Source organism: Lycium barbarum, chromosome 3, assembly GCF_019175385.1.
Source record: "Lycium barbarum isolate Lr01 chromosome 3, ASM1917538v2, whole genome shotgun sequence".
Classification (NCBI taxonomy): Eukaryota; Viridiplantae; Streptophyta; class Magnoliopsida; order Solanales; family Solanaceae; genus Lycium; species Lycium barbarum.
The window spans coordinates 79,843,883-79,871,692 of record NC_083339.1 but is presented as its reverse complement, the minus strand read 5'-3'; the positions used below and the strand labels follow the sequence as shown (position 1 = coordinate 79,871,692).

Here is a 27,810-nt window from a genome sequence, read left to right as displayed (position 1 = left end):
AAATTAAAACTTATATATTGAGAACTTATATATCTATTGAAACAAAAATATAATCCCCTATCACCCTTTTGGTATCAGAGCGAGAAGATTTTTGGACCTAAATCTGTATTTTAAACCCATATTTTAGACAAAAATATGAACTAGTTTTTACTTATTTGTTTTTTTGGGTAATGAAAGATAATTATTTAGCTGTAAAACAAGAGTTAGAAAAACTATATCCAGAATATATTAAATTAAGCAGTACCAAAGAAAATCAGTTAAGACTACAAGAGTTAATAGATATAATATCAGGATTAGAATATAAATTACTACGATATATAAAATCTAGAAAAACTTTAAAAAACCAAAAGCGATTTAGACCATATTGATTGTATGAGAACACTACCCTTTGTCAGACAAATACAAATTAATCATTGGTATTTATATAGAGATATAAAGAAAAGACGAGAAAATCAACAAGTAGAAAAAGCCCTAAGTGCATATTTAGAAATAATAAATTCAGAAACATTATCATCACTAATACAAAATAGACTTTTACAAAGTCAGATTAACGAAGAAACAATCTCTGCTATAACTTGGGAATTACACGGTATAAAAGAAGATATAGAAAGACTTACAACTAGTATAGAACATCAGAAACAAGTTTGTAAAATAAAAATCCCGTTAGCATAATAAATAAAGCTAGAGAGATAGATATCTTAAAAAATCTAGAATACTTAGACTTAAAAATATACCCAGAAAAGAAGTATAGAGCATTAACAGACCATAGTATTATAAAGTGTAACTTTAGTAACGGAGATCATATATTACATAGTGAAGACAAACAGTTAAATACATTAGTAGATTTAGTCATAAATTTCAGTGAAAAAATACAAGAAAATAATAAAGATATCACTAGAATATTAGAAGTAGTAACTACATCTCAGACTAAGCAAAAGAAAACCTTTGAAAAATTAGAACAAAACCTAGACTACTTAAAAACACAAGAATTAGAATTAGAAAAGAAAGTTCAGACTCTAGTTAATAAATTTAATCTAGAAAAATTACCTACAAAAACAGAAATAGAAAAGTTAATTAAAGTTATTATAGAAAAACCAAAAGAAATAGAACTAAAAACAACCCACATAGTCTCTAAAATAACACAACAAATAGAAATTTTAACTAGTGACATTAGAGAATTAAAAAAGACAGTAGCAGAACTAAAAGATATCACTTTTTCATGAGTAGACCAACATTAGCTCAATAAGAAGCCGCGAAATTAATAGAAAAATCTATACCTTTACCAGCAGACTATAAAGATTATATACCTAGCGCTAAATCGGACCAAATAATAATACAACAAAATACTACTACAATTTCATTAATATTAGAAATAATAAAGAAAATAGAAAAAATAATACCAAGGTTAGAATTATTAGACAAACGTATTTCGTGGTTAACTGAACAACAAAAAGAAAGAGATAAAGAGACGTTTAAAAATAAAGAAGTTGACGAATTAATAGACCAATTAAAAAAGGTAGAAATAACACCTCAAAAAGAAAAAGTTAAAGTACTTAGAAAACCACAAAAATGGACCTTCTTTCAACTAGACAAAGAAACGAAGGAGGATCAGAAAGGCAAGAAAGACAAAGAGTAAATTTTTCAGATAATAGAATAAGTAATAATTTCTTATCAAGAATTTTAAATAGAAGAACCCCAGAAGAAAATAATCAACAGTTAAGTGAAGTAATAGACGTAGATAGAAATATACAAATTTTCCAACAAAATCAATTGAAACTGTTAAATCCAAAAACTCTATATAATATAGGACAGTTTTCAAGCACAGCCCAATTGTATAGACATTATAGAGAAGAACAAATATCAGCCATAGGAACTAAAATTACTACCATAAATTTAATAGACCCAGTAGCCGTAAGACAAATAAAAAATACTGGAAGAAGTTTAATGCATATAGGATTAATAGTAGTAGGATTAAAAGGACTAACTAGAAAAAACTTAGGAACCAAAGTTTTAATAGTAATTTATGACGATAGATGGTCAGACATGAAAAAATCAATAATAGGACTAACGGAAGTAGACATGACAAATAATGGAGGAATATTTTATATTAGCCCAGATTTTATAATGAATTTAGCAGAATTTGGAAAGCACATAAAAATAGGAATACAGACCAAGGGATATGAAGAGATGTGTGACGGTAATAATTTATTAATATGCGTAGGATTTCTAGGAAAAATGACTAATAATAGTAATACAAAATTTAAAATTAAGGTAGAAGATGTAGTAGAAATAATGGGAAATAAAGGAATAAGACTAATAAAGCCTATAAAAATAAATCCTGAAGAATATGCAGGGATGGAATGGAATCTAGAAGATTTTAATAGAAAAAAGATTTTACAGCCAGAATCTCACCTAATGTACACTAATTCTAAGGGAGAGACATCTGTACGTTTTACTAATTATAATTATATGCCACAGAAAGACATAGAAGAAGAAAGTACTTTAGACGAAAATGAAATCACAGACACAACTTTTATGAATATAGAATTAATACAAGACGAGTTTGCGGTAGACGAAGCTATAGAAAAAGCAAAAAGACTTCAAAAAGAAAATAAAAATATGATTTTTAAATGTAAAGGATGTAAGTTAGGAGAATTAACAATAGAAGAAACCATAAGTCACTTTAAATTATGTGAAGCCCGAACTGATAATTGGGGATATAGAGTAGAACAGATAAACCAAAGAAAATCAGACGATTTTGATAAAATATTAGAAGACATGCAAAACAGTGATGACGAACTAGAAATAGACTCTATAATAAGTCAAAAATAATTAATGGAATCTAGTGCATCTAGTTCTAGTCCATTTCAAAGAACAACAGGAGAACAATATACTATAGATACTAGCACAGGAAATGTACCTAGAAGAAGAGTTTTTAGAATAGGAGGAGAACCTTTAAATAATGTTAAACCATCAGGAAAAAGAATGCCTATAGAAGAACCCATTATTCTTCAAGAAGGAGGTAATAAAGGTAAAATATTAAATATAGCAGCACATGACCCGCAAAGATGGAATTCAGTGATAGATCTTTGGAAATGAATAGTAGTAGCAGACTATATAAAAACATATAGTGAAACAGACGCAGAAACAATGTATAAATATTTAGAAACATTTTTAGGAGAATCAGCCAAAGCTTTATGGGAAGCTTATAAAGAAAATTTTCCAATGGAATTTCAACACCTAGTATCCATGGGAGCAAACCCATATAATTTTACTAATAAAATACATACTTTAATTACAGGGGAAGATCCAAATAGTGGATTATTAGTACTACAAAGAAATGCAGTAATAAAATTAGAACAACTAAGCATAAGTAGTTGGTTTCATATTAAGAAATTTTTAAACGATTATTTTTACTACTGTACTATTAGTGGAAATGCATTTGATCAAGAATTAGGTAAAAAGTTATTTAATAAACTACCAGGAGCCTTAGGAAGAGAAATAGAAGATAGATGGAATAAGAGAGACGGAGTAATGCAGAATCCTAATTTAACGTGGTCCATAGGACATAGAATACAAAATATAATGGATATACTACAAGAAAAATGTACTCATATACAAATACAAAAACAGTTAAAAGAAAATGAAATGAACTTTTGTAAAAGCGTAGTTTACACGACACAAAGTTATGATAAAGACAATTATAAAAAGAAAAAGCATAAGAAATACCGAACACAATATAATAGAAATTATCCTCAATATAATAGAAAGAAATATTATCTTAGAAAATCAGCAGCTAGAAAACCTTATTTAGACAGAAATAGGCATGTGAGAAAATATCGAACAGAAAGAAATTATAGAAATAAATTAGAATGCTTCACTTGTGAAAGTGTAGAACACTTAGCAAATACATGTCCAAAAAGAATAAATAATAAGACAAGAAATTCCCAGCTAATTGAAGATTTTCAAGAAACATTAATAAATGTAGACGAATATATGTCAGATAGAGAAAGCATATATTCAATAGTAAGTGTAGACACTGAAGAAAAAATCAAAACAGACTCATCAGACTCAGAAGCAGACGGATTAATTAATGAAATAGGATTAGAAAATCTAGACTTAGAAGCAATGGATAATTTAGCAAATATAGCCGAAGACTGTAACCATGAGTTTGAACGAAATAAAGGATTAGATAGTAATTCATGTTTCTTTTGTAAATGGTATCCTAGTAGAGACAAAAGAGCTAAATGTAAAAATTGTTACATAGAAGGATGTACAATGTGTATAGAAAAAGAATTTAAAACAAAAATAAATAAAGAAACAACTCATAAGAAAATTGAAGACCCTACTATTAGTCTAAGAATAATAACATTAGAAACAAGAATAAATGAATTAGAAACCAGATTATGTAACCTAGAAAGAGGAAAACAAAGAGAAGTAGATAGTGAAGACGAAGAAATAAGATTATCAAACATACAACCAATAATGAAACCATTAACAATAATACCAGAAGAATCTCAAGCAGAATTAATGATCATAGAAGACCATGAAGCATTAATATGTAATGAAGATAAAAAATTAGGAACAATAAAAATACTTGCAAGAATTAAAATAGATGATTATGAGATAGAAACATTAGCATTAGTAGATTCAGGGTGCACAAAGTGCATAATAAATAAAAGAATAGTTCCACCTAATTTAATAAAAATTCTGGAAAAACCAGTTGCGGCCATGCAAATGGATGGAACCCATAATATATATAGACATTATGTTCATAAAGCCTACATTAGCTTTATAAATACATGTTCAGAGTTTTACAAACCAAGTTATAAAATGGATAAGATATGGGTAAGAGACCTTAATATAAATGTAGACTTTGTCATAGGGTTAGACTTCATGTTACATAATAATGGTAGCTGTATGATTACAAGAGATGGAGTAATTTTCTTAAAAAATATTACTCATACACCAGTACAAGTTCTTAAGACTGAAACAAAGATTCGTCATACAAAGATCCCTACCACAGACCTGCAAAAGAAAAAAGATAGTTGTTGTAAAGAATGTCAAGAAAAGAATACATGTTGTAAAGACAAACCAGAAATAAAAAATTTAACTCTAGAAGAAAAAGAAATTCTAGGAGAAGAAGACATGCTAGAAAAAGATTATACTTTAATAGATATAGAGATAGAGTTATATAATTTTAAAACAGGAATAGAAAGAATAGGAATAATAAAAAATCAAAAAGACCTAGATAATATAATAAAAATACTAGATGAAATAGAAATTATAGGAGAAAAACCATTAAAACATTGGAAAAATAACAGGATTGTATGTAAATTAGATATAATAAATCCAGACTATATAATTAAAACAGCATCTATAGAAGCAACAAATCAAGATGTAGAAGATTTTAAAGTACAAATAAAAGAACTATTGGATTTAGGAGTAATACGGAGATCTACTTCTAAACATAGATCTGCAGCGTTTATGGTAAGAAATCATAGCGAAATAGTAAGAGGAAAAGAAAGAATGGTAATAAACTATAAAAGACTTAATGATAACACTAGAACAGATGGATATAAGTTACCAGACAAAACAGAACTAATAAATAGAATACAAGGAAAGAAAATATTTAGCAAATTTGATTGTAAATCAGGATATTGGCAGGTACGAATGCATGAAGATAGTATAGAATGGACTGCATTTACCTGTCCTGAAGGACATTTCAAATGGTTAGTAATGCCATTTGGATTAAAGACAGCTCCACCAATTTTCCAAAGAAAAATGGATAGTATATTTGGAGAATATAAAAGGTTTGTATTAGTATATGTAGATGATATACTAGTGTTTACTAGAGATATTAAAGAACATTTAGGACACCTACAAACGGTATTTAGACTATTTGTATAAAATGGGATAATAATTAGTAAGAAAAAATGGAATTATGTAAAAATTATATAAACTTTTTAGGAGTAGTACTAGGAGAAGGTAAAATAAAATTACAACCTCATATAGCCAAAAAAAACTTTAGAAATGCCAGATAAGTTAGACAATGTTAAAGAATTACAAAATTTTTTAGGAATAGTCAATTATGCTAGAAATTTTATAAAAGATCTAGGAAAAATAGCAGGACCATTATATTCAAAGACTGGATCAAATGGTCAAAAACACTTTAATACTGAAGACATTAAATTAGTACAAAAAATAAAAGAAAAAATAAAAAACATTCCAGATTTAAATATGCCACTAGAAACAGACTATTTAATTATAGAGACAGACGGTAGTTTTGAAGGATGGGGAGCAGTACTAAAAGCAAAACCTAGTAAATATAGTAATAAAAATGAAGAAAAGATATGTGTTTATCAAAGTGGTAAGTATAAAGAAAAAGGAAATATGAGTAGTATAGATGCGGACATTTTAGCCGTAATATATGGATTAAATAGTTTCAGACTATATATTCTAAATAAACCAGAAATATTAGTTAGAACAGACTGTGAAGCTATAGTTAAATTCTATCAAAAGATAAATGATAAAAATAGCAGTAGAAGGCGATGGCTAAATTTTTTAGATACCATTTCAATTTATAATTTAAAATTTGAACATATAAAAGGAAAAGATAATAATTTAGCAGATCAATTAAGTAGATTAAATATTACTGCTAACTAAATTTTTTATTTGAACAGCATGAGACCTTCCAGTTCTCAGACAGCAGACAAGGCGAAAGGCATAGCCTCAACCCAAGACACATACAGACAGACAGTATTAGGTAACCTTCATTTTAGACCTACATCTTTATTAGAAAGAAATGCTATGGAAGAAAGAATACAATTCGGAGCCAATAACTTAGTAGCTTACCAGCCATCGAATTGGACTTTTAAAGTATTACCAGAATATGTAATAGATAGACAACAAAGATGCTTAGTGGATAATTTATGGATTTCGCGTAATAAAAAAGACGGAGCTAGTCATTTTGTAGCCACTATAAATGCACTTTGTCAGTATTTTGCAGACCGAAATTTAGACAAAAAATTTAAATTTTATGTTGTAGTTCACGGCAAAACTAATGGTATTTTTCAGACTTGGATAGAAGTTGTAGACTCTATTAAAGACATGAGAAAATCTCTTTTTAAAGGATTTAATAATTTTACTGAAGCATTAGACTATGCTAGAGGAACATTGCGTCCAAATTATTATATTTCTCCAGCTCTCAGACAAAACCCAGACAAAATCCCTCAGTACAATGTACAAAAAGACACAGACAAAATAATCTTTTGCGACCATTGTTCTACCATGACTGATGTAGTCAAAAGATTAAACCAGCAGAAAGAGACATTGGTTCAAGAAAAAATGCAACTCTTGAATCAGGTGAAGACATTAGAACAAAGACTACAAGCAGTAAAGTTCGAATTGATGCAGTCTCAGAGTTCTCCATCTCAGAAAAAAATGGATGAGACGGGTGTGCATTCCCCAATGAATGCAAATAGACCCACTGTATCGGGTAAGGATACAGCTAGTCCGGTTCAAACGGTAGCCGGTAAAGACTTATCAAATCCGTTGATGTCTGTCAGTTTGCCAAAAAGTGAAGACGAAGGATGTTCATCTCTACAAACCAGACGGAGACTACCAAAGACACTTACGCAAAGAGCGACTTCTACAAAGAAAAGCACACTTGCAAAAAAGAAAAAAAATGAAAAAATAGAAAATATAGTTAAATAGACACTAGAAAGATTTTTCCAGACAAAAGAACAAGATAAATATATAGTCAAAGATCCTAGCCCGGAATTATCTCCAAGACAAGGGATGTCACCAGTCCATTCAGATTTTGAAGGAGAAGATATTAATTTTCAAGACAGTGCATTTCAAGACTCGCAAGATCCAAATGATGTGGACTCAGGCATGAGTTTTTATTCAATTGCTTTACACAATTTAGATACTTAGCTCAGTTAATGGAAGAAATAATCGAAGATATTAGCCAGACAAAACAAAAAAGGTGAAGTAGGAAGTAAGGAAAAGACTTGACAAAAAAGGTGAAGTAGAAAGAAAGAAAAAGACTTGGTATGATTTAGTTCGGTGGAACATGAAGTAAAGAGGACAAAGGCATAGAAATGAGAAACAAGGACATTAAAAAATGACAAAAGCATCAATAATAGAAGACAAAGGCATTGGAAAGAGATAAGGACATTTAAAAAAGACAACTACATTAAAGAGTAAGAAGACTTCGGTAAACTTTGGAGAAAATTGAAAAAGACATTTCAGAAAAAGGAGACTAGACTTTATTAAAGTAGCTTTAATAAAGTAATAGTTTTATCTGGAAATGGGACAGCTCAGCAAACGGACAAATTATAAAGTATCTTTTGAAAAGTTTCATGTGACAATGGGGCCCAAAGAGTACCCGACTGAACTCAAAAGATTCTCCTCAAATTTGAAGTCCGCATTTGAGGTCCGCCAAGACTCCTATAAATAGCAGTGTTTGCATAGAAGCAAGGAATCAATGAAGAGACAATCAATCAATCAAGAAACACTCAGAAAAATCATCAACGAAGTTCCTAACATTTCTCTCAAACCAACCACTCCATATTCCCCTTCCCTTCCAAAAATGCCCCAACTGCTTTTCCCAATAAAAACCTTTGTAATATAACTTCCCTGTAAAATAGTTTTAAGCTTTCCAGTAATTTTCCTTTAGTGTGAAGTAGTTTTTCGGGTTCCCCGAAAGGGAAACCTCTCTCCATCTTCAGACATGTAAGTTTTATCTATGTTTTCTGTACTAATCTCCCTACTATGTAAATTATTTTATGTTCAATATTATGTTGAATTAAAATATTATGTTGATAATATTTGAGTAATTACTTACCTGTTGTTATGAATCTATTACTCTTAGTATATGGTTATTCTCTTAATTTCTTAATGGACTCGATGGATTAACCTGTAAATTCCTAGGTGTTTAAAAAGGCCGTTTTAATGTCCAAATGATAAAAGGACGATGTTGGCCATGGTAACCGGGGTGTGGTTAAAGAAGATGGATATTAAGAACCAACATTAAGAGAAAGAGATGAGCAGTGTAATAAAGATTCATAACTAAAACAGATTTTTCAAAAAAAAAAAAAAACGAAAATTATAAAAATTGGGAGAATAGGCAGAAAATAAGAAAAACACCTACATGATAAGAAGATTCAAGGAGTGAGGGAGTACCGAGTAGGATTGTTTAACATATTAGTAAAAAACTACATAATATTGCTATTTTTCTTTCTATAAAAATTAAAACTTATATATTGAGAACTTATATATCTATTGAAACAAAAATATAACCCCCTATCACCCTTTTGCAAGTCTAACCCTATGACAAAGTCTACATTTATATTAAGGTCTCTTACCCATATCTTATCCATTTTATAACTTGGTTTGTAAAACTCTGAACATGTATTTATAAAGCTAATGTAGGCTTTATGAACATAATGTCTATATATATTATGGGTTCCATCCATTTGCATGGCCGCAACTGGTTTTTCCAGAATTTTTATTAAATTAGGTGGAACTATTCTTTTATTTATTATGCACTTTGTGCACCCTGAATCTACTAATGCTAATGTTTCTATCTCATAATCATCTATTTTAATTCTTGCAAGTATTTTTATTGTTCCTAATTTTTTATCTTCATTACATACTAATGCTTCATGGTCTTCTATGCTCATTAATTCTGCTTGAGATTCTTCTGGTATTATTGTTAATGGTTTCATTATTGCTTGTATGTTTGATAATCTTATTTCTTCGTCTTCACTATCTAGTTCTCTTTGTTTTCCTCTTTCTAGGTTACATAATCTGGTTTCTAATTCATTTATTCTTGTTTCTAATGTTATTATTCTTAGACTAATAGTAGGGTCTTCAATTTTCTTATGAGTTGTTTCTTTATTTATTTTTGTTTTAAATTCTTTTTCTATACACATTGTACATCCTTCTATGTAACAATTTTTACATTTAGCTCTTTTGTCTCTACTAGGCAGAAAATAAGAAAAACACCTACATGATAAGAAGATTCAAGGAGTGAGAAAAATAGCAGGACCATTATATTCAAAGACTGGATCAAATGGTCAAAATCCTTCCAGTTCTCAGACAGCAGACAAGGGGAAAGGCATAGCCTCAACCCAAGACACATACAGACAGACAGTATTAGGTAACCTTCATTTTAGACCTACATCTTTATTAGAAAGAAATGCTATGGAAGAAAGAATACAATTTGGAGCCAATAACTTAGTAGCTTACCAGCCATCGAATTGGACTTTTAAAGTATTACCAGAATATGTAATAGATAGACAACAAAGATGCTTAGTGGATAATTTATGGATTTCGCGTAATAAAAAAGACGGAGCTAGTCATTTTGTAGCCACTATAAATGCACTTTGTCAGTATTTTACAGACCGAAATTTAGACAAAAAATTTAAATTTTATGTTGTAGTTCACGGCAAAACTAATGGTATTTTTCAGACTTGGATAGAAGTTGTAGACTCTATTAAAGACATGAGAAAACCTCTTTTTAAAGGATTTAATAATTTTACTGAAGCATTAGACTATGCTAGAGGAACATTGCGTCCAAATTATTATATTTCTCCAGCTCTCAGACAAAACCCAGACAAAATCCCTCAGTACAATGTACAAAAAGACACAGAAAAAATAATCTTTTGCGACCATTGTTCTACCATGACTGATGTAGTCAAAAGATTAAACCAGCAGAAAGAGACATTGGTTCAAGAAAAAATGCAACTCTTGAATCAGGTGAAGACATTAGAACAAAGACTACAAGCAGTAAAGTTCGAATTGATGCAGTCTCAGAGTTCTCCATCTCAGAAAAAAATGGATGAGACGGGTGTGCATTCCCCAATGAATGCAAATAGACCCACTGTATCGGGTAAGGATACAGCTAGTCCGGTATCAATCAATCAAGAAACACTCAGAAAAATCATCAACGAAGTTCCTAACATTTCTCTCAAACCAACCACTCCATATTCCCCTTCCCTTCCAAAAATGCCCCAACTCCTTTTCCCAATAAAAACCTTTGTAATATAACTTCCCTGTAAAATAGTTTTAAGCTTTCCAGTAATTTTCCTTTAGTGTGAAGTAGTTTTTCGGGTTCCCCGAAAGGGAAACCTCTCTCCATCTTCAGACATGTAAGTTTTATCTATGTTTTCTGTACTAATCTCCCTACTATGTAAATTATTTTATGTTCAATATTATGTTGATAATATTTGAGTAATTACTTACCTGTTGTTGTGAATCTATTACACTTAGTATATGGTTATTCTCTTAATTTCTTAATGGACTCGATGGATTAACCTGTAAATTCCTAGGTGTTTAAAAAGGCCGTTTTAATGTCCAAATGATAAAAGGACGATGTTGGCCATGGTAACCGGGGTGTGGTTAAAGAAGATGGATATTAAGAACCAAGATTAAGATAAAGAGATGAACAGTGTAATAAAGATTCATAACTAAAACAGATTTTTCAAAAAAAAAAAAAACGAAAATTATAAAAATTGGGAGAATAGGCAGAAAATTAGAAAAACACCTACATGATAAGAAGATTCAAGGAGTGAGGGAGTACCGAGTAGGATTGTTTAACATATTAGTAAAAAACTACATAATATTGCTATTTTTCTTTCTATAAAAATTAAAACTTATATATTGAGAACTTATATATCTATTGAAACAAAAATATAATCCCCTATCACCCTTATGGTATATATATATATATATATATTGTGCGCGCACCACTGCAGTTGGGTACGGATGACCCTGAGCCTTGGTAGGGCCAGGTATGTATGACCCTGAGTGAAACACCGAACCTTCATGGTCGGGTATGCTATGTAAATGATATGTATATGAATATGAATATGTATATGAATACGAAAATGGATACTAAATGAAAATGAGTACGAAAACGGATACGGATGTATGCAAACAATCACGCATTAGAAATGGAAAGTCCTTATGAAATGCAAGTAAGTGTTTCTGATGATGATACTACCATCTCCCATCCTATGCTATTTCTTATGTTGTTTATTATGCTTTCATAATAATGTTGATCATGTTTTACATACTCAGTACATTCTTCATACTGACGTCCTTTTTTTTGTGGACGTTGCGTCATGCCCGCAGGTGGCCAGGGAGACAGGCTTGATCCATAGCTTTATTACTCAGGGACTACATAGCGGAGCTCCATTTCATTCGGAGCTATAACCTTTGGTATTTATCCTTTTGTGTACGTATTCATAGGCATAACGGGGTTCTGTCCCGCCTATATGATATGACATACTCTCCTTAGAGGCTTATAGACATGTGTATATAGTTAGATGTATTTGGCCTTGTCGGCTAGTCTTGTGTATATCATTTTGTTAGCCTTGTCGGCTTATGTACATTGATATGGACATTGTTATTGATGGTGATATATATATATATATATATATATATATATATATATATATATATATATATATATATATATATATGTATCATTGCCCAATGGGATTAGTATGAATAATGGGTGGAAAATATGAATTAGCTATGTGGCTCACCTAGATGTAGATGTGAAAGTATGATAAGAGGTGCCCGGGTGGGTTAGCACAGGGTGCCCGTCGCGGCATCCGGTTGGGTCGTGACAAAAGTGGCATCAGAGCAGTTCTGTCCTAGGGTGTGTCTACGAGCCGTGTCCAGTAAAGTCTTAGTTATGGGTGTGTCTACGAGCCGTGTCCAGTAAAGTCTTAGTTATGGGTGTGTTGCGCGCCACACTTATAAACAAGAGGCTGCGGGCATTTTAGGAATGAATGACCTTCGTTTTCATAAGATCGTGCGATAGAGCTATGACATAAGAACTTCTTTTTCCTTAACCGTGTGTCATGTATTTCAGAGATGCCTGTAAAGAGAAAGGCTACGGCAGCCCAAAAGGGCAAGACAGCGGCAGAAAAGCGGGCTGAAAGAGCACCGCCAACGGTTGTATAGGAACGTGAGTCCCAGAGTGCGGCTCAATCTCAGTCCCCCCCCATTCAGTGCCTATTTCTGAGGAGCGTGAGGGAGCCTCAGCCCCAGGTCCAGCACCTCTGGCTCCTCCACCGGATGCTTCAGGCCAAGATGTAAAAGAGGCCATTCATTTGCTTACTCAATTGGTTGCCGCCCAAACTCAGCGGAAAAGTACTCAATTGGTTGCCGCCCGGATGAGGACCCTCAGAATTTTATTAATGGAATGTTGAGGACACTTCGGTTGATACATGCTTCGGACACCGAATCAGTGGAGTTAGCATCCTATAGATTGAGGGATGTTACGGTTCATTGGTACACGGTTTGGATGGCTTCACGGGGAGCCAATGCGCCTCCCCCGGTATGGAAAGAATTTATAGATGCCTTCCTCCGAAATTATTTGCCTCCAGAAGTTCTGCGAGCTAAAGCCGATAAGTTCTTGAATTTGAGGCAAGGAAGCATGAGTGCTTTAGAGTATAGTCTCCGCTTCAATTCTTTGGCTAGGTATGCTTCGGCCATGGTAGCGGATATGGGTGACCGAGTGCACTGATTTGTGAAAGGCCTAGGGCCACATTTGATGGACAGGTGCTTGACTGCGTCCCTTCAGGACAATATGGATATTTCACGCATTCAAGTCCACGCTCAAAATTTAGAAGAAAGCCTACAACAACAAAGGAGTGAGCGTGAGCATGATAGGGGATATAGCAAGAGGGCTAGATCTTTGGGTCCGATGAGTGAGTTTAGAAGTGGGCACAGACAACAGTTTTCTAGGCATTCAGGCCATTCTATGACTAGTGCACCTCTACGGTTTTAAGGACAGAGATTTGATAGATCTACTCATTCCGGGCTGAGTTAGAGTTTTTCTGTTTCTCAGTTTAGAGGCGATTCGAGTCAGGCGAGGCAACCCGTGCCACGATGTTCCCAGTGTGGGAAGTCACATTGGGGTTAGTTCCGATTAGGTTCAGAGGGTTGCTATTCATGTGGTCGACCAGGCTATATTATGCGTGATTGCCCCTCAGTTGGTGGTAGAGGTAGGACCCAGCCTTTAGGGTCAGTAGCCGAATCTTCGTCATTTATATGCCCTATGGGGTCAGGTTCACATGCGCCAGTCGGCCATGGTAGAGGCAGAGGAAGAGTCCCCAGTTCTAGTGGTCCTCAGCACCGTATTTATGTTTTGGCTAGATGCCAAGATCTTGAGTCTTCTCCTGATGTGGTCACAGGTATATTATCGGTATTTTCTCATGATGTATATGCTTTGATAGATCTGGGCTCCACATTGTCATATGTTACTCCATATATTGCGGGTCGGTTTAGAGTCAAACCGGAGTCGATCAAACCTTTTGAGGTGTCTACACCCGTTGGTGAATCGGTAATAGCTAGCCGAGTATATAGAAACTGCATAGTTGTAATTTGTGACCGTCGTACTATGATTGACTTGCATGAGTTAGAAATGGTGGATTTTGATGTTATTATTGGCATGGATTGGTTGGATTCTTGCTATGCCAATGTTGATTGTAGAATGAAAATGGTTCGCTTCCAATTTTCGGGAGAACCAGTTTTAGAATGGAAAGGGAATACTGCGTCACCAAAAGGTAGGTTTATTTCCTATCTTAAAGCAAGGAAAATGATCACAAAAGGTTGCATTTATCATCTAGTGCGGGTTCAATATGTAGAAGCTGAATCGCCAACTCTTCAGTCAGTTCCCGTAGTGAACGAGTTTCCGGATGTATTCCCGGAAGAGCTACCAGGCCTCCCTCTCGAGCGGGAGATTGATTTTGCTATTGATGTGTTGCCAGACACCAAGCCTATATTTATTCCTCCTTATAGAATGGCCCCCGCAGAATTGAAGGAGTTAAAGGAGCAATTGAAAGACTTGCTTGAGAAAGGCTTTATTAGGCCTAGTTCATCCCCGTGGGGAACACCCGTATTGTTTGTCCGAAAGAAAGACGGCTCCTTGCGAATGTGCATTGACTATCGGCAACTGAATAAGGCGACGATTAAAAACAAATATCCTCTTCCGAGGATTGATGACTTATTTGACCAATTATAAAGCGCCAAATGGTTTTCAAAGATAGATTTGAGGTCCGGGTATCATCAAGTGAGAGTCAGGGAGAAAGATATCCCTAAGACAGCCTTCAGAACAAGATATGGCCATTTTGAGTTCCGCGTATTGTCATTTGGGCTAACTAATGCACCGTCAATATTTATGGATTTGATGAACGATGTGTTCAGGCCGTTCCTAGATTTATTTGTGATTGTATTCATCGACAATATCTCGGTGTATTCTAGATCCGAGGCAAAACATGCGGATCATTTGCGTACTGTCCTTAGAGTTCTTCAAACTCGAGAGTTATTTGCAAAATTTTCTAAGTGTGAGTTTTGGTTGAACTCAGTGACATTTCTGGGGCACATTGTTTCAGCCAATGGTATTCGAGTAGATAGCCAAAAGATTGAGGCCGTGAAGACTTGGCCAAGGCCCACAACTCCTACGGAGGTTCGTAGCTTTCTGGGCTTAGCAGGTTATTACAGGAGATTTGTTGAAGGTTTTTCTTCTATTTCTGCACCACTCATAAAGCTGACCCAGAAATCAGCAAAGTTTCAATGGACAGATGCTTGTGAACGTAGTTTCCAAGAGCTAAAAGATAGATTAACTTCTTCCCCAGTCCTGACACTTCCAGAGGGATTGGAAGGTTATGTTGTTTATTGCGATGCTTCAGGAATTGGGCTAGGCTGTGTGTTGATGCAACATGATAAGGTGATTGAGTATGCTTCAAGGCAATTACGAAAACATGAGAAAAATTATCCAACCCATAACCTTGAATTGGCTGCAGTGATTCATGCATTAAATATGTGGAGACATTACTTGTATGGTGTTCATGTGGATATTTACGAAGATCATAAGAGCCTTCAGTATATCTTCAAGCAAAAAGAGTTGAATTTGCGGCAACGACGATGGTTGGAATTGCTAAAAGATTACGATGTTGATATCCTATATCACCCCGGAAAGGCCAATGTTGTGGCTGATGCTCTTAGCCGTAGATCCATGGGAAGTTTGTGTGATGTACGACTAGAGAAAAGAGAAATGGCTCGTGAGCTCCAGCAGTTAGCTAGCCTAGGAGTTCGAGTAGTGGACTCAGGTAGCAGGGGAACTACCATTCAGAATTCAACAGTCTCGTCGCTAGTAGTGGAAGTGAAAGAGCGACAATACGAAGATCACATGCTAATGCATTACAGAGATACACTCCCTCAGAAGGAGAAGTCATCATTTGAGATTGCAAGAGACGAAGTTCTCCGATGCCAAGGCAGATTATGTGTTCCTGATGTGGCAGGATTACGCCACCGAATATTGAGGGAAGCTCATTGCTCCCGCTATTCTGTCCACCCCGGAGCAACGAAAATATACCATGATCTTAAGTTTATATATTAGTGGAATGGGATGAAGAAAGATATAGAAGAATTTGTAGCTCAATGTCCCAACTGTCAACAAGTGAAAATCGCGCACCAAAAGCAGGGCGGATGGTTGCAAGCTATAGAAATTCCAACTTGGAAGTGGGAAGTAATCAACATGGACTTCATTACAGGCTTGCCCTGTTCTCGACGTAAATATGATTCTATATGGGTGATTGTGGATAGACTCACGAAGTCAGCTCATTTCTTACCAGTCAGAACGACATATGTGGCAGAAGATTATGCAAAGCTTTATGTTAAAGAGATAGTGCGAATCCATGGTGTCCCAGCATCTATTATCTCAGATAAAGGAACTCAGTTTACAGCTAATTTTTGGAAGTCCTTCCAAGAGGGGTTGGGGACTCATGTGAGCCTTAGCACGTCATTTCATCCGCAGACTGATGGACAAGCTGAACGTACCATTCAGACTATTGAGGATATGTTACGGGCATGTATGATAGATTTTGGAGGTAATTGGGATGATCACTTGCCACTCATTGAATTTGCTTATAACAATAGTTATCATTCTAGCATCCAAATGGCACCGTATGAGGCTTTATATGGGCGAAAGTGTAGATCCCCAATTGGGTGGTTCGAGGTAGGAGATACTAAATTGATAGGGCCAGACTTGGTCCAGCAGGCCATAGAGAAAGTTAAGCTTATACAAGATCGGTTATTAGCAGCCCAAAGTCGTCAAAAGTCCTATGCGGATAATTGTCGAAGGGAGTTAGAGTTCCAAGTGAAAGATTGGGTATTCTTAAAAGTGTCACCAATGAAGGGTGTAATGAGATTTGGTAAAAAGGGGAAGCTTAGTCCCCGGTACATCGGGCCTTATGAGATTGTGCGCAAGGTAGGCAAAGTGGCTTACGAATTAGATCTACCTCCTGATTTGGAGTCAGTTCACCCAGTTTTCCATGTCTCAATGCTTCATAAATGTGTTGGAGATCTTACTAGGATCGTTCCAGTAAATGATGTTCAAGTGACAGAAAAGTTGACTTATGAAGAGGTACCCATTGCCATATTAGATAGGCAAGTACGAAGGCTTAGAAACAAATAAGTGGCCTCAGTTAAGGTTTTATGGAGAAACAATAATTGAGAAGAAATGACATGGGAAGCGGAAGAAAATATGAAATTTAAGTACCCGCACTTATTCCAACCCCTGGGAGAGATCCAAGATGATACATCAAGATCATGAGGTATGTATGTTTTCCTTTTTATGCATTTGGGTCGTGTGTGGCCAAACTCTATTGCTATTATGTTGTGGCCTGTGAGGCATTGTTATTATGGGCTGTTGTGACAGGATGGTAGTGCCCTATTACAGGGGAAACTCTGGCGAAATTTTTATAGAACCCCCGAGATCTTAACATTCGAGGACGAATGTTCTTAAAGGGGAAAAATGTTACACCTCGAAAAATTCCCCGTTGATGCACAATGAATAGACTAACGAAGGGCACGAAGTATACAGTATTGCAATAAGTGAGAAATGACATTTGATGACCCTAATTGAGATAGAATATCGGAGTAAGATGAGAAAGTTTGCCAAGAGAGGGCAAGGCATACGATGTGTATCGGAAAGGGTTTACGAGTAACCAGTCAATGATGATTTAATAGTGTCTTGAAGAAGAATTATAACGTCCCTTAGATCGTTAATGAGGTGTTAAACAAGTATCAAGAAGGTTCCATAAGGATTGGAGATCAAACGAAGTGACGAGAGCAAGATCAGAGAAAAGATGGGTTACACGGCCGATTATACGGTCCGTATAATGTTATACGGTCCGTATAATGGTCCGCAGAATCGTCACAGTGAAGGTCCCTCACTGATGGGACTATACGGTCACATATGCGGACCGTATAAAATTATACGGACCGTATAATGGTCACAGAAGTGAGATGTTGAAGTGGCAATTTCACTGTCACTTATACGGACCGTATAAGTGTCCGTATATTTTCCCGACGGATCAGATTTTTAAGTTATTAAAAAGGGGACCAAGTTCATTATTTCATTTCATTTTCACCCAACACTTCAAGAACTCTCTAGAACCCTCTCCACTCTTCATCCATAAGAACTGAAGAGAAATTTATTATTGATGTTTGGGAGTCGATATATGATACGGAGGAAGTCGTATAAATAAAAGAGATGCTGTCCAATTTTCTCTAGCTTTAGTCATGTATGCTAAGCTATCGATTTTCTAATGATAGTATAACTCTAATGAAGATAGAAACGTGAGCATTGAAGGAGAACGTGCAAGTGATAGAATAGTTCATTACATCTATCCCTAGAGGATTACCCATCATAGGAGGAATTTAGTACAATCATAACATATCGAGAATCATGAGCTTAGTAGCTCTTAAAGATAGAATCATTTGGAGGACATCATAGGCTTATAGAAGATTAGATATTTGGCTAAGGAACCATGCCTTAGAAGTGGTAATATTGAGGCATAGAGTTTGTTGATAAGCCATGTGGCTCACCTAGATACAAATGTGATTGTACGATGAGAGGTGCCCGTCAAGGCCCTCCGATTGGGTCGTGATAGTAAAAAAGGAGTACCATTAATAAACGATACCTTCTTCATTGGAATATTGGACGTGGAAGTAGGGTTTTGCATGAGATTTAGGGTTGTAGGTTTGAAGAATTCATTATATTTTGGCTTAGAGGCATCTACTTGATTATGAACTGTTTGAAGAGATGAAGAGGGGGTGGAAGAAGACTGGCCAGCCACCGGAGTTGGCTGACCAGTGGCCGTGGTGGCCATGAGTTTAGATGACGGCTCCTAGGGTTTGCATGGGTTTAGGAGAGAGAAAGGAGCGTTTTTCGAATTGACAATATTACACTCATCTTCCCTATTTTAATTTTTCGTGTAACAATTCTTTTTACATATTTATAATTAAAAAAAAATTATGACCGGACCAATCCGCCCTTTTGGTATACTCTTTTGTTTTAGTTATTTAGTAAATATTTTTAAAGTGACAAAACTTTCAAAAGACTAATCGTGTAGTATAGGTCATCCAATAACTTTGAGAAAAATAAGAGTTTGAGAAACGAGTTGCCTCTTTCTATTAGTCAATGAGTCATTGTCTTTCAAATTCGACGATGAAGCACCGAGTTTGCTTACATCTCTAGCCTAAGTAGATCTGTTAAATGATATAATATCTATTCTTTTAATACAGATTGTGTTTGCACCATTTATTTGATGATTGAGTTGCTGAGAATGAATGCAAACTGTTGAGAGAAGGAGGAAAACCCTTGAAATCATTGATTTTACTCTAACATTCTTTTAGCTTTTTGAACTTAACAGAACTTCGTATTAATTCTTCGTATAGAATTTTACATTTGATTCATCCATTTTATATGAAAAAAATAGAGAAGCAATATGGATGTTACTTTGTTGTAATTAGAAGATCTTAATTTGGTCTACCTCATTGCAGAATGATTTAATTCTTGTTTTTTTCAATATTTTTTAATTTTTCTAACAGATTTTAATTATCATTTTTTTTTCAAAAGTTGAATTGAATTGCTAGATAACAATTTTCTGTAAGTTTCACTTTAAAAATAATTTAAAGTTTCAAAAGCTAAACCTGAAGAGAGATGTCTAAATTTAACTATTTTTATTATTACTTCATAACAACAACACTATATTTTTATATCCTTAAACCTTCTCCGACAAGGTTACTTATGTACTCTGAAATGTGAATGGCTAATGTTAGAGTGGTATTATGGAGCGAAAATTTGTGGTTTCTATGCAGCGCGTGAAGCACGCGTGTCGGCAAGCAACAAGTCAATTTGATCGTTTTATTAATTGCTTTATTTTTTCCAACTCTCATGGTGCTCAATAGTAGTGCATAAATGGCTTTGACTTGTCTTCAACCTTGCTACAATCCCTCAGTAGTGACGCTCTCAAAATCACCATTGCTAATTCGATCCAAGAGCCTCACCTCCAGCTCCTGCATCTTCATTGCTAAGAATCTAAACCCATGTACAGGAAATTGCTCATTCATTGCAAGGAACAAGGAAAATTTTCTGGGGAAACTGCCATTACTACTGCCTAACAACAGCAGTCTCAGAGTGAAGGTAGATGCACATAAACTGAATACTTTAATTTCGAATTTTACTTGTGTTTCTTATTTATCTTTTTTGTTTCTCTTCCTTGCTTTTTTTCATAATAGGTTTCGGCATCTTCAGGAGAAGAAGCTAACGCTGAGTCAGGGAATGTAGAGGAATTCAGTTGGACTTCTGTTATTTTGCCGTAAGTAATTCAACACTCTTTCTCTCTCATTCATCAATTTCCTTTTTTCCTCAATCTGTATTTCCCTTAAATTTTCTTCTCTCCTTGTATTTTTTACGAGTATACTTCCTTCAACCAGATTTTCCCTTAAGATTCAAGTCAAGATTTTGTTTCATTTTTCTTTTTGGGGGGTGTTCATACGAAGAAAAATGTTTTTCAGGAAAATAAGTCGGGTTCTTACTTATTTTCTTGTGTTCGGTACGTAAGCAAAAAAACATTATCCTAAAAACATATATATATATATAATCTAGACAAATGCTAGGAGAGGTGGGGGTAGGGGTCTCTACTCCGTGGGTCAAAGCAACCAGTTAAGCTAATAGAGCTACGCGGTGAACTTGACTGGATAAGCAAGTCCAAAACAACTAGTTAGAGCTTGTTTATTTTGTTTTTGATGAAGGCTTGTTTAATTTGTTTTGTGGAGCAAACAAGGTTTAGGTTATTGATACTAAGCTACACTCTCTTGAGTTGAATTTTCTACACATAAATTCAAGTATTAATTTATTTTTTCTTAAATTATGGGACATTTGATAACCTTTTTCTTATTGAGGTTATCATATTTTGAAGAAGAGTAGACAAAGAACTCTTATGACCTTCTAAGCAATTCAAAATATACTTATACCTATATATATTGGCTCCCTGGGTTAATAACTCAATTTATTGAACTAAGGCAAAGAGAATGCAAGCAGTTAAATAAAGTGACCGAGGCAATTATAACCACAGGACTTGAACTTCGGTGAATTCCGTACTTCGTCGTTGTCTTTTACTTCATCTTTAGCTTAATTCTTGAATAATTTAGAAAATTAACTCACTTATTGACAATCTGAGAAAATTGAAGTTATTTTTAATTAACAATTGATTAGTATTCGTCTCCGTGTGACAATAGTCGTACTTGATTGCGATGCGTATACTCATGTATGTGATATTAAGTGATAAGTTTTTGCCATCCATACACTCTAGATATACAATTTTCCATCTAAATTCTTTTGTCATGTTGCTCTTTGTGATCTCGGTCAACTATTCAGCAATAGAAGTGAACAAAAATGTCATGTGATCTAAAATGTTCAAATAAGTATGTTGACTCTTTTGCCCAATAAATATATCATGGTTTTCCTTTTTAGATTGTATGGTTTTCTCCATGCAAAGTAAAGACTTATTGTGTCAAATACAGATTTATCTTCCCAGCCCTAGGTGGTTTACTATTTGGTTATGATATTGGTGCGACCTCAAGTGCTACCATCGCATTGCAGGTAATTGTCAATTTCATTGCTGTATCCTGTATCCTAGCTGCTTTACTATTCATGTACATCTCTTATGGACTTTTTAAAAATCTGATGTATCAGTCACCTGAGCTTAGTGGAACGACTTGGTACAGTCTCTCTGCTGTTCAGCTTGGTCTTGTGGTATGCTTTCTATGTCGCATATTCCATGAGTAATTATTGCTCATACATAGCAAATTTTTGAATATCTATTCTTCTTTTTTCCCTTGGATATAGGTCAGTGGTTCCCTTTATGGAGCTCTTATTGGTTCCATACTCGCCTACCCATTTGCTGATTTCCTAGGTGGAGTTCAATTACTTTGAGTTTTGCTGAGTCTCAAATTTATGCAGAAATAATATTAGCTATTTTTATTTTTTTTGGGTTAACTTGTACAGGAAGGAGGAGGGAACTGATCATAGCAGCCATTTTATATGCGGCTGGCGGTTCACTAGCTGCCTATGCTCCAGGACTAGGGGTACTCTTGTTGGGCCGGCTTGTCTATGGGCTAGGAATCGGTTTGGTAGGTTTTATTTTGCTTTTTACTCATCTCAGTTGCATCCTTTGTGCTTGCTATACCGGCCATATCTCTGTCACAGCTTAATCTGTTGTACCTGAGATTCTTCATTGGCCTTATTTCAATAGGCAATGCATGGAGCACCTCTATATATAGCAGAGACTTGTCCATCCCAAATCAGAGGGACATTAATCTCTTTAAAGGAGCTGGCAATAGTATTGGGTATTTTGGTATGTGTATCTATTATATCTCTTAAATTCTCTTATCATCTTAATTTGGCAAGAGAAATGGATCACACTGAATGATCGATTTTCCAGCTGGGTTATTTTGTAGGTAGCTATGAAATTAATGTCATTGGAGGGTGGCGTTACATGTTTGGATTTAGTGCTCCAATTGCTTTATTGATGGGGCTTGGAATGTGGACTCTCCCTCCCTCTCCCAGATGGTTACTTCTGAGGGCAATTCAAGGTAAAGGACCATTGCAGGAATACAAAGAGAAGGCTATGGGAGCATTGAGCAAACTGAGAGGCCGCCCTGCTAGTGATAAAATATCTGAAAAACAAATAGAAGATACTATTATCTCATTGAAAACTGCCTACTCAGATGAAGTTGAAGGAAATTTTCTGGAGGTACTGCAAGGGCCAAGTTTGAAAGCATTTACAATTGGCGGAGGTTTGGTCCTTTTTCAACAGGTAATATAGTTTGAGATTGAGCTTCTCCTTTTGTTTTGTGATACTTTGCAGTTTTCATATAGACGATATCAAAGTAGTTTCATGCTCTCAAGCTTATGTGGTAGTTTTGACAGATAACTGGGCAGCCAAGTGTTCTATATTATGCTGGTTCAATTCTTCAGGTATCCTTCTGGTTACACTCTTTACATTTTCTCGTTATAATTTCATCTTGCATAGGTAATATTAAAACAATTTGTTCCTAGAGTGCTGGTTTTTCTGCGGCTGCAGATGCTGCTCGAGTTTCAGTCATTATTGGTGTATTTAAGGTAAGTGAAGTAACTGGAGCCTGGAGAAGTCTTTTAGCTCTCGTTGAAGAATATTAACTTGAACCTTTATCAGAAGGATTGGTAGTTTGTTAGACTGGAGTATTAATTTCTGCCTGATACTCTGGCTCTTTGTTTGCGTCGAGTTTACTTATTCTCCTGCAGTCACTGATGACGGCAGTCGCTGTCCTAAAAGCTGATGATCTTGGGAGAAGGCCATTGTTGATTGGAGGAGTCAGTGGGATTGTAAGCATCTAATCATAGAATTGTACTGTAGATACTTACCATTTTTCTACTTGTTGGTATGATTTCTGAGAGAAAGTGTTGCTGTTTGTGTGATGTGATCTACAGGCCCTATCACTCTTTCTTCTTTCAGCTTATTATAAATTTCTCGGGAGTTTCCCTTTAGTTGCTGTTGGTGCTCTGCTTCTCTACGTGGGATGCTACCAGGTGATGCTCCCATATACTCATGCTTGCGCAAACAACTCTATAATTGTAGGTGTTAAGATTCTTATCTTAAACTAAGGTATTGACCTTGATCTATCATCTTCCTAGTTATTTCAGAGAACTTGTTTCCTCTCTATGCTCTTTAATATGGAATACTTAATTGTTTATTCCCCAACTCCCTAATTTTGTCAGCAATTTACCTACTGCGGAGTAGCTCCCTAGGGTTTTGGTCTAATGGTAAGAACGCAACTTGTGATGTGTGGGTTAGGCACACGTCACGGGTTCGAACACTGCCACAGACAAAAAACTGATATTTAAATGGAGAAGGGTAAAGGGGCGGGCCATTATCCACCGAGTTTCAAACTGTATGCTATTGGCCTTCGGGAATTTCTCAATTATAAAAGAAAATTTTACTTAATGGCTTTCACTAATTTATTAGTAGGCCAACATATTCAATTTAGTGTATATTGCAAGTTAATAATATCTTACAATTGAGAAAAGCTTTTTCGATTACGTCACTTATCCTTTTCTCAAAATTATTTAATTCTTACACCTGATCAATCCATCAACAAAACCTCAATCCTAACTGGGGTCTGGCATATGAATCCTCTGCATCCAATCTATTATGTTGTGGCGCATTTCATCCTAATACTATTCAGTAACATTTTTTTATTTTTGAAAATAGTTTCCTTTAGGTATTAGTAAGAGAAAATATGTATTAAGTTCTCATATTGCAGTTGCAATCCTAGAAGATGTATTACATAATATGGATTTATTGATAATCAATTGCTATGTTAAATGATGTCTTTATTTTGAAAAGCCACTTCAAAATCAGAGCACGACATTTAATTTGAAACAATCTGAGTGACATGTTAATTAATGGTTTTATTGCTGAAGATTTTGATCATTAGACATTAAAAGGTAAAGTGTTTAAGAACGGCATTCTGCACTGAAGTTATATCTTTTAAACTTGACATGTCACATGCGTCTTATGAAGTGATTGATTGTGGAGCTTCAGTTAAGTTGCGCCTTGTTCGTTCTTTAATGTTGCATGAACTACGATGGACTTTATTCTCTTCTATATTAGCAACAGATACTGTATAAGTTTTTTGTATTGTTAAATAACCATATAAGATTTTGTTAGCATTTTGTGGAGATAGTAACTCAGAAGGTCATCCAACTATGGGTAATTATCTATCAAAGTCATGTTTTTTTTTTTTTTTTTTTTTTTGTGTGTAATAACAAGGTCACCTAACTTTGCTTATATCACTTCAAAAGTCATCCTGTTAATATTTTGGCCAACAAAATATGACATTGCATTTTATTTAGTCCTCATGGACTTCTTATTTTTTCCTCAGCCCACAGGGTAATAAACCACGACCCTACTCGACCCGACCCAACCCTAACTCATAACCCAAATTAATCCTATACTCTCTCAATTAAAATAAAGTTTTCACTCTCTTAAAAAAAATAAAAAATAGGCCCCTCGTTTTATAAAATCGTGTCGTCTTCTTTCTTCTTTTCTCAGGCGAAGTCCATTAAGGATCTTTTTTAATTACATTGTGAAGATTCTTTTTATTGTTCATCCAAGTAATGAAAGTCCCTTGGGCCTCGTATAAGCTTTAACCAAACACCCTCATTGTGTAAGCTTACAATTTGACATGCTCAAGAAAAAAAAGAATCTTTACTACCAAAAAGATGACACAGTGAGGCTGTTTGGTTAAAGTCTTAATGTAGAATGTTTGTAGTAAAGATTCATTTTTCGTGAGCATGTCAAATTGACTAAGCTTACATGATGAGGTTGTCTAGTTAAAACTTATACAAGGGACTTCATTACTTGGATGAACAATAAAAATAATCTTTACAACGTTGTTATAAAAAATTCTTAATGGACTTTGCCTGGGAGAAGGAGAAAGAAGACTGCATGATTTTATAAAACGAGGGGCCAAATATTATCAGAGAGAGTAAAACTATATTTTAATTGAGAGAGAATAGGATTAATATGGGGTTAGGTTGGGTCGTGGTTTATTGCCATGTGGACTGAGGAAAAAAAAAAGAGAAAGTCCATATGGACTAAATAAAATGTCATGTCATATTTTGTTGGCCAAATATTAAAACGGTGACTTTTGAAGTGACATAAGCAAAGTTGGGTGACCTTGTCATTACAAAAAAAGAAACGTGACTTTGATAGATAATTACCCATAGTTGGTGACCTTCTGAGTTACTATCTCACATTTTGAGCTATGATGATTATAGGTACCAGTGAGGAAAGGTAATCCCTAAAATATTTTTTTATATTTGTAACCAAGCATTATATCACTTTGAATCTAGGGTTTTGTTAGTGTGTCACGGTGATGAATGACCTCATTGAAATATGTTTGTTCCATGGCATTGAAGATATCTTTTGGGCCTATTAGCTGGCTTATGGTATCAGAGATATTCCCGCTCCGCACCAGAGGGAAGGGGATAAGTCTAGCTGTTCTCACGAATTTTGGTTCTAATGCGATAGTAACCTTTGCTTTTTCACCTCTGAAGGTAAGAATTTGTTCTCCTGCAAATGTCAATTCCACTGTAGCCTGTGTTAGATAGATGGTCATGGTTTCCACTTTGCAGGAGTTGTTGGGGGCAGAAAATCTTTTCCTTCTATTTGGAGTGATTGCTTTGTTGTCACTTCTATTTGTAGTCACCTCTGTTCCAGAGACTAAAGGCTTGAGCTTGGAAGAAATTGAGTCCAAAATCTTGAATTGAAAACATAGTTTTGTGTCCATGAGCACACAAATAAAGCATCTGTTCTCTGATGTATCAATTCTATCAGGATACATGCTTTATGGCTCTTTTGTAAATGATAAACTGGGATGATTCCTATGGCTGTAATATGGGGTTGACTGGCTGGAAGAAGATAAAAGCATTCTCAGTTTTTTTGAGAAACAAAACAACATTATTGTTGTCTTTTAACTTTGACGGTCTTGAGAATGGTTTATTCCTAGCAAAGGAAGGAACTATTCTTGGTTTTAGTATTTTTTTTCAACTATTTTGTTTGTTTGTGATGAGCAAAGCACAAGAATCCTCTGTGCACAACTGAGACTACATGCCTTGAGTTGCAACACTACCTATTCCAATAAGAGTTTGAATTTGGTTTTCATTTTTCAGTATGAAGTTTGCTGTATCTATATTGATGACTTTGCAGTTCTGTTTCGATTTGGGGATTCTTCTTAGGCGCTACTCTAAATTGCGCAGTTTTCCATTCAGATGGGCTGGTCTTTAACTTTGCCCTCAACGGAACTTATGCCTAGCGGGGCATAAGTTCTTTAAGGATGCGGAACATAACTTGTGAGGATATTATGATGTGCGAAAAAATTGTTTGTTATATAGGGGCGCAAATTAAAGACCAGCACAAAATAGGGACATAAGTGCCAATGACCCTATTCTTTTTGTCGCTGGTCTGGTTTGGCTAAGCAAATGTGCAGACATAACATTGTAGATGTAGCATGTGCTTTTTTGAAAAAAAATATATATTTATTTTTGGCTAATTTCAGATACATCCTATGTTTATGTCGTAACACTAACCTCATTATTTGAGTATTGCGCTTGCCTCCTTTATTTTAATTTCTCAGTAACAATTGTTGTAAACTATTTATCGCTAATACATACTATTATATTAATACTAGTAAAATAGCCCACGCGAAGCGCGGTCATAAGAAAAAAATATGCATTCGCTTTATGAAAGAAAACCACTTCTGTTCATATTCTTTTTCCTTCTCTATATATTGTTATTTTTTTCTTTCTTTTCGTATTTCTTGATCTCCCTCTCAATTCTCCATTCATAAATAAGCTCCTACTCTAGGAAATTTGCTATTTCCGTTCTG

General features: G+C 34.9%; 1 protein-coding gene across 3 annotated transcripts; it reads left to right on the top strand.

Moving 5' to 3' along the window:
• Window positions 1-19,465: 19,465 nt before the first annotated feature.
• On the top strand, window positions 19,466-27,086 carry LOC132631593 (D-xylose-proton symporter-like 3, chloroplastic). Of its 3 annotated transcripts, XM_060347214.1 has the most exons (14): window positions 19,472-20,518; window positions 20,614-20,693; window positions 21,901-21,979; window positions 22,073-22,132; window positions 22,226-22,292; window positions 22,385-22,509; window positions 22,632-22,733; window positions 22,821-23,195; window positions 23,309-23,356; window positions 23,438-23,500; window positions 23,663-23,743; window positions 23,849-23,947; window positions 26,342-26,479; window positions 26,558-27,086. In XM_060347214.1, exons 1-14 carry the CDS (start codon window positions 20,294-20,296, stop codon window positions 26,690-26,692), a joined length of 1,677 nt encoding a protein of 558 aa, XP_060203197.1. In that variant the 5' UTR covers window positions 19,472-20,293; the 3' UTR covers window positions 26,693-27,086. The 3 variants fall into 3 exon arrangements, with proteins under 3 accessions (XP_060203199.1, XP_060203198.1, XP_060203197.1); XM_060347216.1 differs by lacking the exon at window positions 26,558-27,086 and having other exon boundaries at window positions 19,466-20,518; window positions 23,849-24,023; window positions 26,342-26,480; XM_060347215.1 differs by lacking the exon at window positions 23,438-23,500 and having other exon boundaries at window positions 19,470-20,518.
• The last annotated feature ends 724 nt before the right edge of the window (window positions 27,087-27,810 follow it).

Coding starts and splice junctions, on each gene's coding strand:
- LOC132631593 (XM_060347214.1), top strand. CDS start 20,294: ATGGCTTTGACTTGTCTTCAACCTTGCTACAATCCCTCAGTAGTGACG. Junction 21,980..22,072: donor GTGCTACCATCGCATTGCAG/GTAATTGTCAAT, acceptor CTGATGTATCAG/TCACCTGAGCTTAGTGGAAC. Junction 22,734..22,820: donor CAATAGTATTGGGTATTTTG/GTATGTGTATCT, acceptor TCGATTTTCCAG/CTGGGTTATTTTGTAGGTAG.